At 46.3% G+C, this 13,482-nt stretch overlaps 1 protein-coding gene and 1 pseudogene across 1 annotated transcript in view; one reads left to right on the top strand and one right to left on the bottom strand.

Annotated features, from left to right (window-relative positions):
- Positions 1–11,118, top strand: part of LOC143956744 (uncharacterized) — a 45,435-nt gene extending 34,317 nt beyond the window's left edge. Inside the window, 2 exon segments of the mRNA XM_077466933.1 lie at positions 9,983–10,811; positions 10,813–11,118. Of these exon segments, the coding sequence (XP_077323059.1) occupies positions 9,983–10,811; positions 10,813–10,914 (931 nt within the window). The 3' untranslated portion in view covers positions 10,915–11,118.
- Positions 1–13,482, bottom strand: part of LOC143956757 (uncharacterized) — a 381,180-nt pseudogene that overhangs the window by 238,123 nt on the left and 129,575 nt on the right.

Raw genomic sequence — 13,482 nt, 5'->3', positions numbered from 1 at the left:
AGGGGACATAGGAGGGGGTGACAAGGTACATATTGGGGGATTCTGGAACAGAAATCTATTTCTTTTAACGTTTCCAAAACAATGTAATAGGAGGAAACACCCAAACCTTCCATTCAGTGTGTATGGGATCGGGCAGATCCTTGTACTATGTAGATGATGGAAAGGAGATTGTACAATCAGATTGTATAGTGTATGGTCACCTTTAGGGCTCATTCACACCAACAATTAATCTGGCCATACACGAGGAGATTTTCAAATGAACGTCCGTACAAACTTCCATATGACAATTCTCATCAGTACATTCAATGACTCCCATGGTGAATGTCCTTTGTGCTTGGAATGTCCCGTGTGTTTGGAATGATGGACTTTCCGGAATGAAATCTCATTCACTGCTAGAAATGTCTTCATTCCAGAAACATTTTCCATCCGACTCCTTCCAATTTCCTCATCACCGTCATCACACACTTCCATTTCCCTCCACTAACCAGAAGAGAATGGAGGGAAGGATCTTCCAATGAAAAGATTGGAAGGAGATTGTACGAGTGTATGGGCAGCTGAACAAGGCGATGTTCCCGATGTTCTATGGCTTCCGTCACCATCACAGAAAACAATGTGAGGTTGTATTGTTTGTGCCGAGCGTTCCCACACCTTGTATAATATTACAAAGAGCCCATAGAATTCTATAGAGGAGAGCCTAACACCTCATTACACCGCACAACAGCGCCCCCACACTGCACACCAGAGAACACGCATTATACACACAATAACAAGGGCTGTGTGCTGTGACTGAGCCTCAATGTTACCTCCCCCTCCCCTCCCCCTCTACTGGAATTGTCCAAACCTGTTCTCTAATATTAGAGAGAGTGTCTGTACTTCTCATTACATGTAACTGCCCCTCCCCCATACACAGCCCTTCCCTCCCCCATACACAGCCCTCCCCTCCCCCATACACAGCCCTCCAAGACTTCTCACCCCTCCCCCATACACAGCCCTCCCCTCCCCCATACACAGCCCTCCAAGACTTCTCACCCCTCCCCTATACACACCCCCCCCCATACATATCCCTCCTCCATACACAACCCTGCCCCATACACAGCCCTCTCCAACTTTTCACCCCTCCCCATACACAAACCTCCTTGCCTTCTCACCCCTCCCACATACACATCCCTCCCCGACTTCTCACCCCTCCCCCATACACAGCCCTCCCCGACTTCTCACTCCTCCCCCATACACAGCCCTCCCCCATACACAGCCCTCCTCATCCCTCCCCCATACACATCCCTCCCCGATTTCTCACCCCTCCCCCATACACATCCCTCCCGACTTCTCACCCCTCCCCATACACATCCCTCCCCATACACATCCCTCCACGACTGCTCACCCCTCCCCATACACATCCCTCCTCGACTTTTCACCCCTCCCCCATACACAGCTATCCCCAACTTCTCACCCCTCCCCCATACACATCCCTCCCCATCTTCTCACCCCTCCCCCATACACATCCCTCCCTGACTTCTCACCCCTCCCCCATACACATCCTTCCTCACCCCTCCCCCATACACATCCCTCCATTTAACAAAAACTTATAACAACTTGTCTGCTTTCTCTGCGCAAACAGATTCCAACAAATAACCTCACATGTCACTTCCCTCCCTCATACACTCCCTATAGATCACCTCCCCCTCCCCCACACAAATGATCAATTTATCCAACTGTCCATCCAGAGCCTCTGGTTTATAGACCGGATACATCCTAAATATAGAACCATTTATCCAACTGTAAAATCAAAAAATGCTGCTCTATAAAAATAAAAAACTAAATGAAATAAAAATAGTCCATATACTGCGCCAAACCAATTGTATCCAAAATCATAGTCACAGGTATATAAAGATGTATTAAAGTCTCTGATTAATGAAGAGCGCAGTGCACATGCATGAAATCCAAAAGTGTGTCTTGTTTCTCTCTATATTTATCCAACTATAGTGTCATCCCAGAGAATGGAGGGAGGGGTCCTCTTTGTGAAACCCCCTCCCCCGCACTGTGATTGTAGTCAGCATAGCCCCAGGACGTCTGTGGGGGAGGGGCTCCCTGGGAGGAAGCTGGCTCACAATGTGATTGGAGTCTTCCCAGATCTGTAGTGCAGACAAAGAACGTCCCTCACACCTCTCAGCCAGGAAAAGAAGCCTCCATCTTCCATCGGGGACACGGAGGAGAGACAGAGAAGATCCTCACACAGGTCAGAGCAGAATCAGCTTCATGTCTACAGTCTGCACATTGCAGGCCTAGGACCCCCACAAGGTGGAAAGACACTTTAAGGAGAACTTTCCCCTGATTGTGGACAACTTTTGAGCAGGAGGAAGAGGAGCCAAGAGTTTGGAGAGATTTCCCCCTTTATCTCCAGTCAGAAGTCACCCGACCACAGAAGAGGAACCAAGAGGGACCAGCCGAGAGGACCCCAACCATAGAAGACTCATCAGAGCAACCAAGAGGGACCATCCGAGAGGACCCCAACCATAGAAGGCTCATCAAAGGAACAAAGAGGGACAATCCGAGAGGACCCCAACCATAGAAGACTCATCAAAGGAACCAAGAGGGACAATCCGAGAGGACCCCAACCATAGAAGACTCATCAAAGGAACCAAGAGGGACCATCCGAGAGGACCCCAACCATAGAAGACTCATCAAAGGAACCAAGAGGGACCATCCGAGAGGACCCCAACCATAGAAGACTCATCAAAGGAACCAAGAGGGACCATCCGAGAGGACCCCAACCATAGAAGACTCATCAAAGGAACCAAGAGGGACCGTCCGAGAGGACCCCAACCATAGAAGACTCATCAAAGGAACCAAGAAGGACCATCCGAGAGGACCCCAACTATAGAAGACTCATCAGAGGAGCAAAGAGGGACCATCCGAGAGGACCCCAACCATAGAAGACTCATCAGAGGAGCCAAGAGGGACCATCCGAGAGGATCCCAACCATAGAAGACTCATCAAAGGAACCAAGAGGGACCATCCGAGAGGACCCCAACCATAGAAGACTCATCAAAGGAACCAAGAAGGACCATCCGAGAGGACCCCAACTATAGAAGACTCATCAGAGGAGCAAAGAGGGACCATCCGAGAGGACCCCAACCATAGAAGACTCATCAGAGGAGCCAAGAGGGACCATCCGAGAGGACCCCAACTATAGAAGACTCATCAGAGGAGCTTCAAATCAACCTCCAGACCAGGACACCATGAGCCAGGTATTCATCTCCCACTGAGCATCACTACCTTCCCATCCCCCACTGCTTTCCTGTTAAGCTCCTTGTTTCTCCACTGCCTCCCAATTTACCCCCCTGCCCCCTATCCAACCCCTGTCCCTCACTTTCTCCTGTGCAGCCCTCTATCCTCCCGACTCCCCCTTACCCACTTCACCGCCCCTCTGTCCCTTTATTGTCCCTTTTCCACACTTCTGCCCCCCGTTACCGTCCTACCCCCCACTTCCCCCTGTCCAACCACTGAGCAGCAGTGCCTACTGTCTCTCTATTGAGAACCTCTTACCTCCTTACTCCTTCCCCCTTTTTCCTACTAATCACTAATACCCATCATTCCCCCCGGTGAACACAATTTTTTTAATCAACTGATATTAATAGCAGGCATCTCCCCCCACACACACACACACACTGTCCACAAATAACAGGAATTTATCCCTCTTTTTCCCTATCTAGTCCCCCCCCCCCCCATTTCCTTGTCTACTTCTCTCCCCTCCACTTTCCCATCTACTTCCCTCCCCCCTCATTTCCCATCTACTTCCCTTTCCCACCACTTTTCCATCTACTTCCCTCCCCTTCACTTCCCCGTCTACTTTCCCCCACCTGCAGACCCCCACAACCACCGGCCAAGGGTTTTGGGGATGAGGCCCAATATGGGAACAAGGTGTTTTGGGGGGACCCCAAGAAACCCTCTGCATGTTGAGGGCATGTGCTCTGGTACAGTTCTGGAGGGGGAGCACTCTCTCTCGTCCCTCCCATTTTTCCTGCAGCCTGCCAGGTTGCGTGCTCGGATAAGGGTCTGGTATGGATTTTGGGGGGACACTCACACCATTTTATTTTTATTTTGGGGCGGGGTTCACCTTAAAATCCATACCAGACCTTAAGGGCCTGGTAATGGACTGCCGAGGGGGGGACCCACACCATTTTTTTTTTCAATGATTTTTATGGATATTGCTGATAATACATTACAGCCGCAAGCAATTTTAAATAAAAATTTTTCCTTTATAAACATGGGAAAGATGCCCTACTTTATAGGCAGACTAAGGGGACCCCCAGGCACGATATTTAAAGGAATATTTCAGTTTTATTGTTTCACTTTAAGCATTATTTAAATCACTTCCCCCGAAAAAAAACTGACATTTTTAAAACTTTTTTGCAGGGCAGGACCCGGGTCCCCAAACACTTTTTATGACAATAGCTTGAATATAAGCCTTTAAAATTAGCACTTTCAATTTCTCATGTTCGTGTCCCATAGACTTTTGCTTGTTCACAAGTTCTGGTGCAAACCGAACCGGGGGGGTGTTTGGCTCATCCCTAATGATAACTATTCATGCTCTTTATTATTGTATATATTAGATAGATGGTTAGGATATAAGGCTGATGTTTATATTTTCCCTCAATTGTTTGGTTGGTATACCACACATAAATTGTACATAATGTCTGATATTTATCTGCCTTGTGTGAACTACCATTCACTTATGTATATGTTACATATGTTTATTTCATGTGGTACACCCCTTGTATTACTTTTATTATCACTCCTTTCCTTGTTTCCCCTCCCATCCTTTTGCCAGGACATTCACTCTCAGGCTTGAAGGCTCAAATTATTATTTTTTTTCTGCGAAACTACAAGATGTAGTTTCCTAGGCAGGGGAGGATGTAGCACCCTGATGTTTAGGCAGGGTTGCTCTTAAATTTATTTGCCAAGTGATAGATGCCATGGCCAATTGTTAGGGGCATAGGTGTGCACACAGGGTGTGTCGGGTGTGTCTGGGCACATCCTAATCACCTCATGTGCATTAGCATTATTCAGGAGCAGCACCATGTGGGTGGTTGAGGGTGCCAGTGGCCAGTGTTAATGTTCCCATTATATTAAAGTCTAGGTTCAACCTTAGGAACACATTACATCCATATTTAGGGTGTACTGTAATATGCTCTCAATCAACTGTCTCCCACCATCAGAGCACCCTTCCTGTGACAGAATGTGGTGTTCATGTGTGTTTGAACTTTGGAGTGCACACCCCTAATGCAATAGGCTGCACACACCTATGGTTAGGGGTCAATTGATCTCACCCTAATTCTGGAATTGCTGCACCTCTCTCTTCTGGCACTAGGTGGCCGGGTATCTGGTGGCATTAGATAAGACAAGGGCATTGCAAGGAAAAATTAGGAATAGATATGGTGTCTCAACCAATGGGCAGGAATTTTCTTGAATCCTTTGGTCTGCTGGGAGAGCCTATTTATTTGGGTGAGGTCAGGTGATCGGTGTTCTGTGCCACCTGGATGGCTGTCTGGGTGGATGTGTGTTGTGCTGCCCTGGGCTGCTAGGCCAGAGCCTGAGGCCTATCCCGGGGACATCTGGCTGCTAGGCTGTCTGAGGGCCTATCCATAAACAAGAGAGCAGCATAGGGTTGGGATGGCGGCTTGCAGTCCAACCAGAAGTGATGATTCTGACAGCTGGAGAACCAGTCATGGACGGAGGTAGAGGGGAAGCTGTCACTACTAAGGGACCGTCCACCTTATTACCAGGGACCAATGTGAGTAGCTGAAGCAAGTACCAGAGCAGCATTCTCACCAACCGGGGATGGTGAAGAATTGGGAAACTTCAGCAGGTTTCCAGCCAGGGACCCAACCAGCGGAGGTGATGCTTGCAGAGAAGCCTTGTGTGTCAAGTCAGGGACCGAGCCAGCCAGCGAGGAGACACTTGAGGGGTATCTGTGAGTGCCAAGCTAGGGACCCAGCAGGGAAGCGGGGGTGACTCTTGATGAAGATACTGAGTGAGAAGGATGGAAGAGCTCAGGGGTTTCAGTGGCGGTGGATCAGCAAGTCCAGTGAGAGAGACTGGGAGATCAGTGGAGTGAAGATCTACAAAAGGAGATTGTAGAGGAAGTAAAGAAGTTTGTTACAACTTGTGTTAGAAACTGTTATAAGTCTGTTGCCATAGGAGATGGCTTCCTTACTCGTGCAGATGTGGTGTCTTGCTGGATGGCTTTCCCTGCACGGCTGTCTACCTATAGAAGTCTCAGAGTCTGCCAATTAACATTGCAACTACTAAGGGTGTCCTGGCCCTAACCCTCTCTCCCACAGTTCTGTTCAAAAAAACAATAAATCTCTTGGCATTCAAGAAGTGTCTGGTGCCCATTAATCTACTTTATTTTGCACCCACCATGTCTCATAACCCACTCTGCATAGAAGGATGTCAGCTGTGCCTAACTCTGGAGGGTCTCATTAGACCAAAGGGGGCCCGGGACCTTACTACATTATAATTGATGTCATTTTTATTATATTTTCAGAGTGGAAACCTCAGTGATTCTGAAGTTGATGTTAAAGAAGAGATAAAAGAGGAGAATGATGAGGAGGATGGGGTGATGGAGGAGTCAAAGTTCCTAAAAGAACACAAAGATCTGTACCAGGACACCATGGTGGAGACATCCAGCTACATGAACCCCCCAGAGAGATGTCACCATCCTCTGTATTCCCGGGATTCCACACAGGAAGATCTCACCATCCCTCATTATTACAAGGTTGGTGGGATGGAGCATCTAGAACATGGATGGAGATGTGTGGATTTTATATCTGTGATGTCACAGTAATAAATCTTCTATCTTACAGATGATATTTTCTCTCATTTTCCTGATTTAGAGTGGAGATCCAATCGATATAGAATTTGAGGTGAAATCAGAAGAAGAAGAGAGGTATGTGAGGGATGATCAGCAGTCTATGGAGGAGGATGGAATAACGGGGACACTTATAGAGGAGGACACTCCTACAGAGATCAGCCCAGGTGGGTCATTAACACCAAATCCATTCCTCCACCCATACTGCTCACTGATTGGTCCAGAGTAGGGCAGGGGCAGGGTGATATCAGCCTGTAATCCCCTGGTCACTTTCCTGAGCTGTGTTCCCCGTCCTGTATTCCTGGATTTCTCTCGGATAATCTTCCTTCTCTGTGCTGCAGACACAGTTCATGTATCTAGGATGGATTTATGGAGATTCGGGGGGTTCAGCTGGCAGCAAAATGTTGATTTTCTCTATAGGTGTTGCTTGTCTTAGACATCTGGGGATTGTGTCTTCGGTCTTCTGTTCCATCCCCGGATCTAGCGAGATCTCTGACAGAGGAATTCTCCCGGGGTTACTAGTTCTGTTGTTTGCTGGCAGTGCCGGGTGGAGGGATATGTCTGTATAGCAGAGGTAGGTAACCTTAACGAGGTGGAGATCTACCTGAACAACATGGATGAGTCAAAGATCACCAGGCACAGTATTGCCCAGTGTCACCTCCTCAAACCTGAGTTATCCCTCTAATTGCCATACTACTGTGTCACAATAGTGTGCATTGCACCGCAATCATGGGTGTAAATCAGGTGGTGAGGAGGCAACATATCACCTCCTCACCACCTGTCAACACACACTTGGATCACTTTTCAGAGGAGCAGCAGTGTACTACCTGCCAATTTTCACCCATTTAAGTAAATAAGGGCATCATGGAGGAGCCCCACAACTTCATGCTTCTGTAAGGTCCAAGGGGTTAAAGCAGGTGGTGAGAAAGCAACAATGCTGCCTGCTTTAACCCCTTATTTTCTGTACTGCACAAGGTTGCAGAGCACTTGCAGAGTGGCCTCATTCACTTGAATGGGTTATGCTTGGTAGGTGCGACACCCACATACTATGAAACCCACCAACCACCAACCCTGTCACCCACCAACCATGTCACCCACCAACCACCAACCATGTCACCCACCAACCATGTCACCCACCAACCACCAACCATGACATCCACCAACCACCAACCATGTCACCCACCAACCACCAACCATGACACCCACCAACCACCAATCATGACTCCCACCAACCATGACACCCACCAACCATGACACCCAATAACCATGACACCCATGAACTATGACACCCACCAACCATGACAATGCATATAACTCCTGTTGCGGCTACGACCTGTGGACACCCCCAGCTACTTCAGCTAAAATGGATGTGGTTGGGGCAGGGGTGATTAAAACACATTTTTACTATGGGGTTTCCCCACCCCCCAAACTACAAATGTAAATGAACCCTGACTGTTCTGAGTCCCCTATAAGGTGCTGCAGTTTACCTGCACCACCTGTGCAACGCAGTGCATCTGCAACTTTACTGGGTTAGCTGCACTTTGCCATAGATTATATTATCCTGCAGTTGTGGGGCATTTTCTGAAAGCGTATTAAAACTCCTGCATTCAGAAAGTGCAACAAACCCCCAGGATATAATAGAAGTCTATGGAAAAGTGCAGCAAACCCACAGGAAAGCTGCAAGTACACTGCACTGCACCCGCGGTGTGGGTAAACCGCAGCACATCACTGTGAAAGCAGCCTTATACTAATATGCTCGGTGTATTGCTTCACACTGACCTGAAGATCTCTTCCTTCTGCTGCTGGCACCACTCTGGAGACCACTAGCCGGGATTAGAGGTGGAGTGCAGTTGGTGTCACTCCGCATGGCACTGGAGGTGGCACTACAGAGGAGACATCGGAGGGTCAGCAAGCCCAGACCGAGATCTACCAGTCACGTGGTCGTGATCTACAGGTTGCTGACCCCCGCTGTATAGTCTCAGCCCCAAGACGAGAAGAACTCTCCACATAGTATAGATCTATAACATCTCTCACTGTATTACATAGAAATATCTGTCACACACATCGGTAGACATGCACAGTGTATCTCCTCAGCACTCGGTCCAGCCGCAATGGGCGTGATGACGTTAGATTGTTATGCTCCGCCCAATGTGCTGACATCACATCAGGGATTGGATCCGTGATCAAGCCCCTGATGACCTCATCTGTGGTGCATTTTTTGTATAAGATTTAAAGGGCCAGCGCTGCATATTTTGGAGGAATTCTGTTATACCTCATATCTGGGTATTATGTGAGCAGCTTCCTGATTACTTATTTCATTTCAGGGTGGAATCAGATTATAGTGGTTTGATTTTATATCCGATGATGTGATTGGAGGACAGACTTCTACATATTGATAATAATGTGATAACATCCTCCAACTTTGGACCCTTAAACAGAAAGTGATAATGGGGGAGGAGTCAATAACCCAATGATGGGGGTCTTCAGGATCAGTCCAGTCTTCATCTTGGTTGTTCTCCCCCCATCCTCACTCTCTGACCTCTGGTGGGGCTCAGCCCCGCTGTTATTCATGACTAAATCAGGGAGTTCAGGACTTCTTGTGTTGGGAAGATGGCAATGAGTGATAGAGGGGGAGGGGGCACTCATCCTATAATCCCCTCATCACTGTCACTCCTATAATAGACAGTTCTCGTTGTGTCCTCACTCTCTGACTAAGGTCCATGAATAAAGAAATGATCTGGTAGGAGATCAGAGGACCCATTTACTAGTTACCTTGAGGGGGGAATTGTAAGATCCTCAGAGACAAAGCTGCCTGATGTGGGCGGAGTCCTGGTTTAGGGGAACCAATCAGCTCAGGTCTAGTAAGAATCTTTGTATTTCTATTTTAGTAGATGGACGGGAGATGAGGAAAACCTCAGAGGATTGTCTCACTTTGTCTCCAGACTGTGAAGTAGAAGATGAGGACATCACACAGTATAGTCCAGGAGAAAACCCGACTACCTCAAATGTCCATCCGGCACCACACAGTGTAGATGGACCATCGTCTTCCTCTGATCCTGAGGAACCTCAGACTGTGCGGGACGGGGCCGTCCTTCCAACAGAGAAGAGGTTTTCCTGTCCTGAGTGCGGGAAGTGTTTCCATTATAAATGTCAACTTAATGTGCATATAAGATCTCACACAGGGGAGAAGCCGTATTCCTGTCCTGAGTGCGGGAAATGTTTTTCATATAGATACAGTCTTTCCACACATCAGAGATCTCACACAGGGGAGAAGCCGTATTCCTGTCCTGCGTGCGGGAAATGTTTTTTAAGTAAGTCCCAACTATCCATACATCAGAGATCTCACACAGGGGAGAAGCCGTATTCCTGCACTGAGTGCGGGAAATGTTTTTCACAGAAGTCCCGTCTTTCCACACATCAGAGATCTCACACGGGGGAGAAGCCATATTCCTGTCCTGAGTGTGGGAAATGTTTTTCAGGGAAGTATGATCTTTCTAGACATCAGAAATCTCACATGGTTGAGAAGCCACATTCCTGTCCTGAGTGTGGGAAATGTTTTTCAAGGAAGTTCTATCTTTCTACACATCAAAGATATCACACGGGGGAGAAGCCATATTCCTGTCCTGAGTGCGGGAAATGTTTTTCAGAGAAGTCCAATCTTTCCAAACATCAGAGATCTCACACAGGTGAGAAGGCGTATTCCTGTCCTGAGTGTGGGAAATGTTTTTCAGGGAAGTCTGATCTTTCTAGACATCAGAAATCTCACACGGGGGAGAAGCCATATTCCTGTTCTGACTGTGGGAAATGTTTTTCAAGGAAGTCCAATCTTTCCACACATCAGAGATCTCATACAGGGGAGAAGCCACATTCCTGTCCTGAATGTGGGAAATGTTTTTCACACAAGTCCAGTCTTTCCACACATCAGAGATCTCACACGGGGGGAGAAGCCATATTCCTGTCCTGAGTGTGGGAAATGTTCCTCACTGAAGTCCTGTCTTCCTGCACATCGGGGATCCCACACAACCCTTGAGGTGTATTAGTGCCTTGAGTGCGGGAAATGTCTTCTATATGAATGTTGTTGGACATCACAGGTCTCATGTGGGGAAGAAGCACACCCTGATATACACCTCAGATATACTCCACGGCTGATCTCATCATATAAGAAGCAGGGGGATATATGTGTGGGGAGTGTGTGAAGGGGGTGTGAGTCCCTGGATGTCCTTTATTATTGGCACGTGCACAGGGAGGACTTGTCTCACAAATATCCCACTTATATTGTATTTTATCACTCCATGTCAATGTGATATGTCTATCTAAACAAGGATGGACAATGTCACTTGTCATTTGTAACACTTTGTATTTTGTAACTGATTGTTCAATATGAGAACTTCCAATAAAAATGATTAAAATATAAAAATGGAGTCATTGCCTTTCATTGATATGTGATGTAAGCTTTGCAAACACTCAGTGTTATCATTTTTTTTTTAATTGTTGAATGAATATGAGAAGAATTTACCCAGCTGTGATGAATGTTGTCCATATTTTATCTCATACAGGGATTTCCTGCATGCATCAGAGAGATGGAGGGGGGGGGGAGTTGCTGACTAAGATGGCTCGGCAAGGCAAGATGCTGCTATATCTGGCGTTTCTCTTTCCTTTGAGCCGAGGATATATGGAGCTTTGCTTTGCTTGGCTTGACTCTCTAGGCATGGCCATAAGACTTTCGTGAGACCCTCTAGGTCCTAAGTAAGGTGGCAGACGTGGGTGAGTTGATATATTAGATATACCTGATCTGAATCTGCAACTGCAACTGCACACAAACAGAAGTGATACATAACTGGTCTTGGCAAGTCGAATCTCCGCTACCTACCTATTATCCCGAGGCCGAGGTTGTGAAGAGGAAAGCCCGTGGGGTGCCATGGTGTCAAGGACCGAGATTGTCTGGCCAAGGAGGAGGAGTGGGAATTGACCGGGGCGAGCGTCTCGTCGTACTGTACCGTTAAGGTTGGGATGGGACCGGTAACCATGCGATCATTCGATCGGAAGCCCTCGGAAAGTAATCGGCGGTGATCTGGAAACCTTGGGGCAAACTCTGAGATTGTCTGAGATGAGCAGAGATCTGTGAAAGATTGTATACCGAGTGTGGCTATAGGCACCAGCACCGGCGGGATTGCTCATAGCCTGGGAGGTGTGCAAGTCCGGCAGTGGAGAAAGTAAGTGTAACAGATTCACTCCTGAGCTGGACAGCAATTGGAGCCCGATGATCTGAACGGGAATCTCCCGGTGGACAGTGGAGGGGGTGAGTGAACTGTATGAATGGAAAATTACTGAAAGCCAAAAACAATATTGAAGATGGTAATAAGGAAATTATAAGCTGGAGATGCAGGATACAGTATAAGGATATAAGGATTTAAGGATAAAAAACTATGGACAAAAAATAAAGAGGGAAAAAAAAACCTGTATTAATTATTAGCTACAACTGTGTTAATGGTATCAGATTTTATTCTATGAACTTCTATATATCGCATATTTTCTGGTCGGAAAGGCAATCGTTAAAGATGATGATATACAGTATATTGAATGAAATCTGTGACTGGGTGTGGAAGGACCTGAGGTTGTTAAAAATGATAAGATCTATGGAATGTGGTGTATGAAATTGTAAAGGACTGAGATTGATACTAATATAAGAAAGAAAATGTAAATAAAAAACATAAATATAATAGAAGCTAGATATGGCACCAAAGAAGGGGAACAAGATGCCGCATACCGGTGGGAGTAAAAAAGAAAAAAAGCAGGGTATAAATAAAAGCACCACTGGGGTTCAAGCAACGCAAACAACTGATATAAAATAATTCTTTCAGCAATTGCAACCATACTCGCAACCACAATCACCTCAGACATTACAGACGCTACAGCTATCGAGAGAGAGATTAAATTTAGTGGAGTCATCTCTAACATCTGGGATATCAGGGGAGGAATCAGCAAGCCATCCTAGAAATAGCTCCCCAACAGATACTATGGAAATATTAATAGAAAAAAAAAAAGGAGAAGGATAAAGATAAATGGGACATGAGAACGTATATATATATCCTCCCTACCCACTAGGGCAGATATGGATCATTATATTCAAAGACTGGAAAAATCATATAAAACAGAAATTCAAGAAATAAAAACAGCTACCATAGAAACACAAGAGAAGGTAGAAAATATGGAAATAAGAATGATAAATATGGAAAAAGAGCTGAAGCAGGTAAAGGAGAAAGTACAAGAGCAAGATAAAGAACTAAAACAAGCAATAAAAGCTATTGATGAGCAGGAAAATAGGAGCAGAAGGAATAATATAAGAATAAGGGGATTAAAAGAGAGTGTGAGCACAGATGAGCTATTATCATTATTACAAAGGATATTTCAAGAAATAATACAGGATCCATCTAAAACAGAAATAATAATTGACAGAGCACACAGAGCTATGGGATCAAAAAAAGCAGACCCCAGTAAGCCAAGAGATGTAATATGTAAATTGCACTACGCTCAAACTAAGGATAAAATCATGACAGCTGTATGGAAAAATAGTCACATACAATACGAAGGGACACAATTACTATTTT

Source organism: Lithobates pipiens, unplaced genomic scaffold, assembly GCF_037356315.1.
Source record: "Lithobates pipiens isolate NorthernLeopardFrog02 unplaced genomic scaffold, aLitPip1_a1.2 Scaffold_41, whole genome shotgun sequence".
Classification (NCBI taxonomy): Eukaryota; Metazoa; Chordata; class Amphibia; order Anura; family Ranidae; genus Lithobates; species Lithobates pipiens.
The sequence above is the reverse complement of the archived record's forward strand: the minus strand, read 5'-3'. Positions and strand labels throughout refer to the sequence as shown.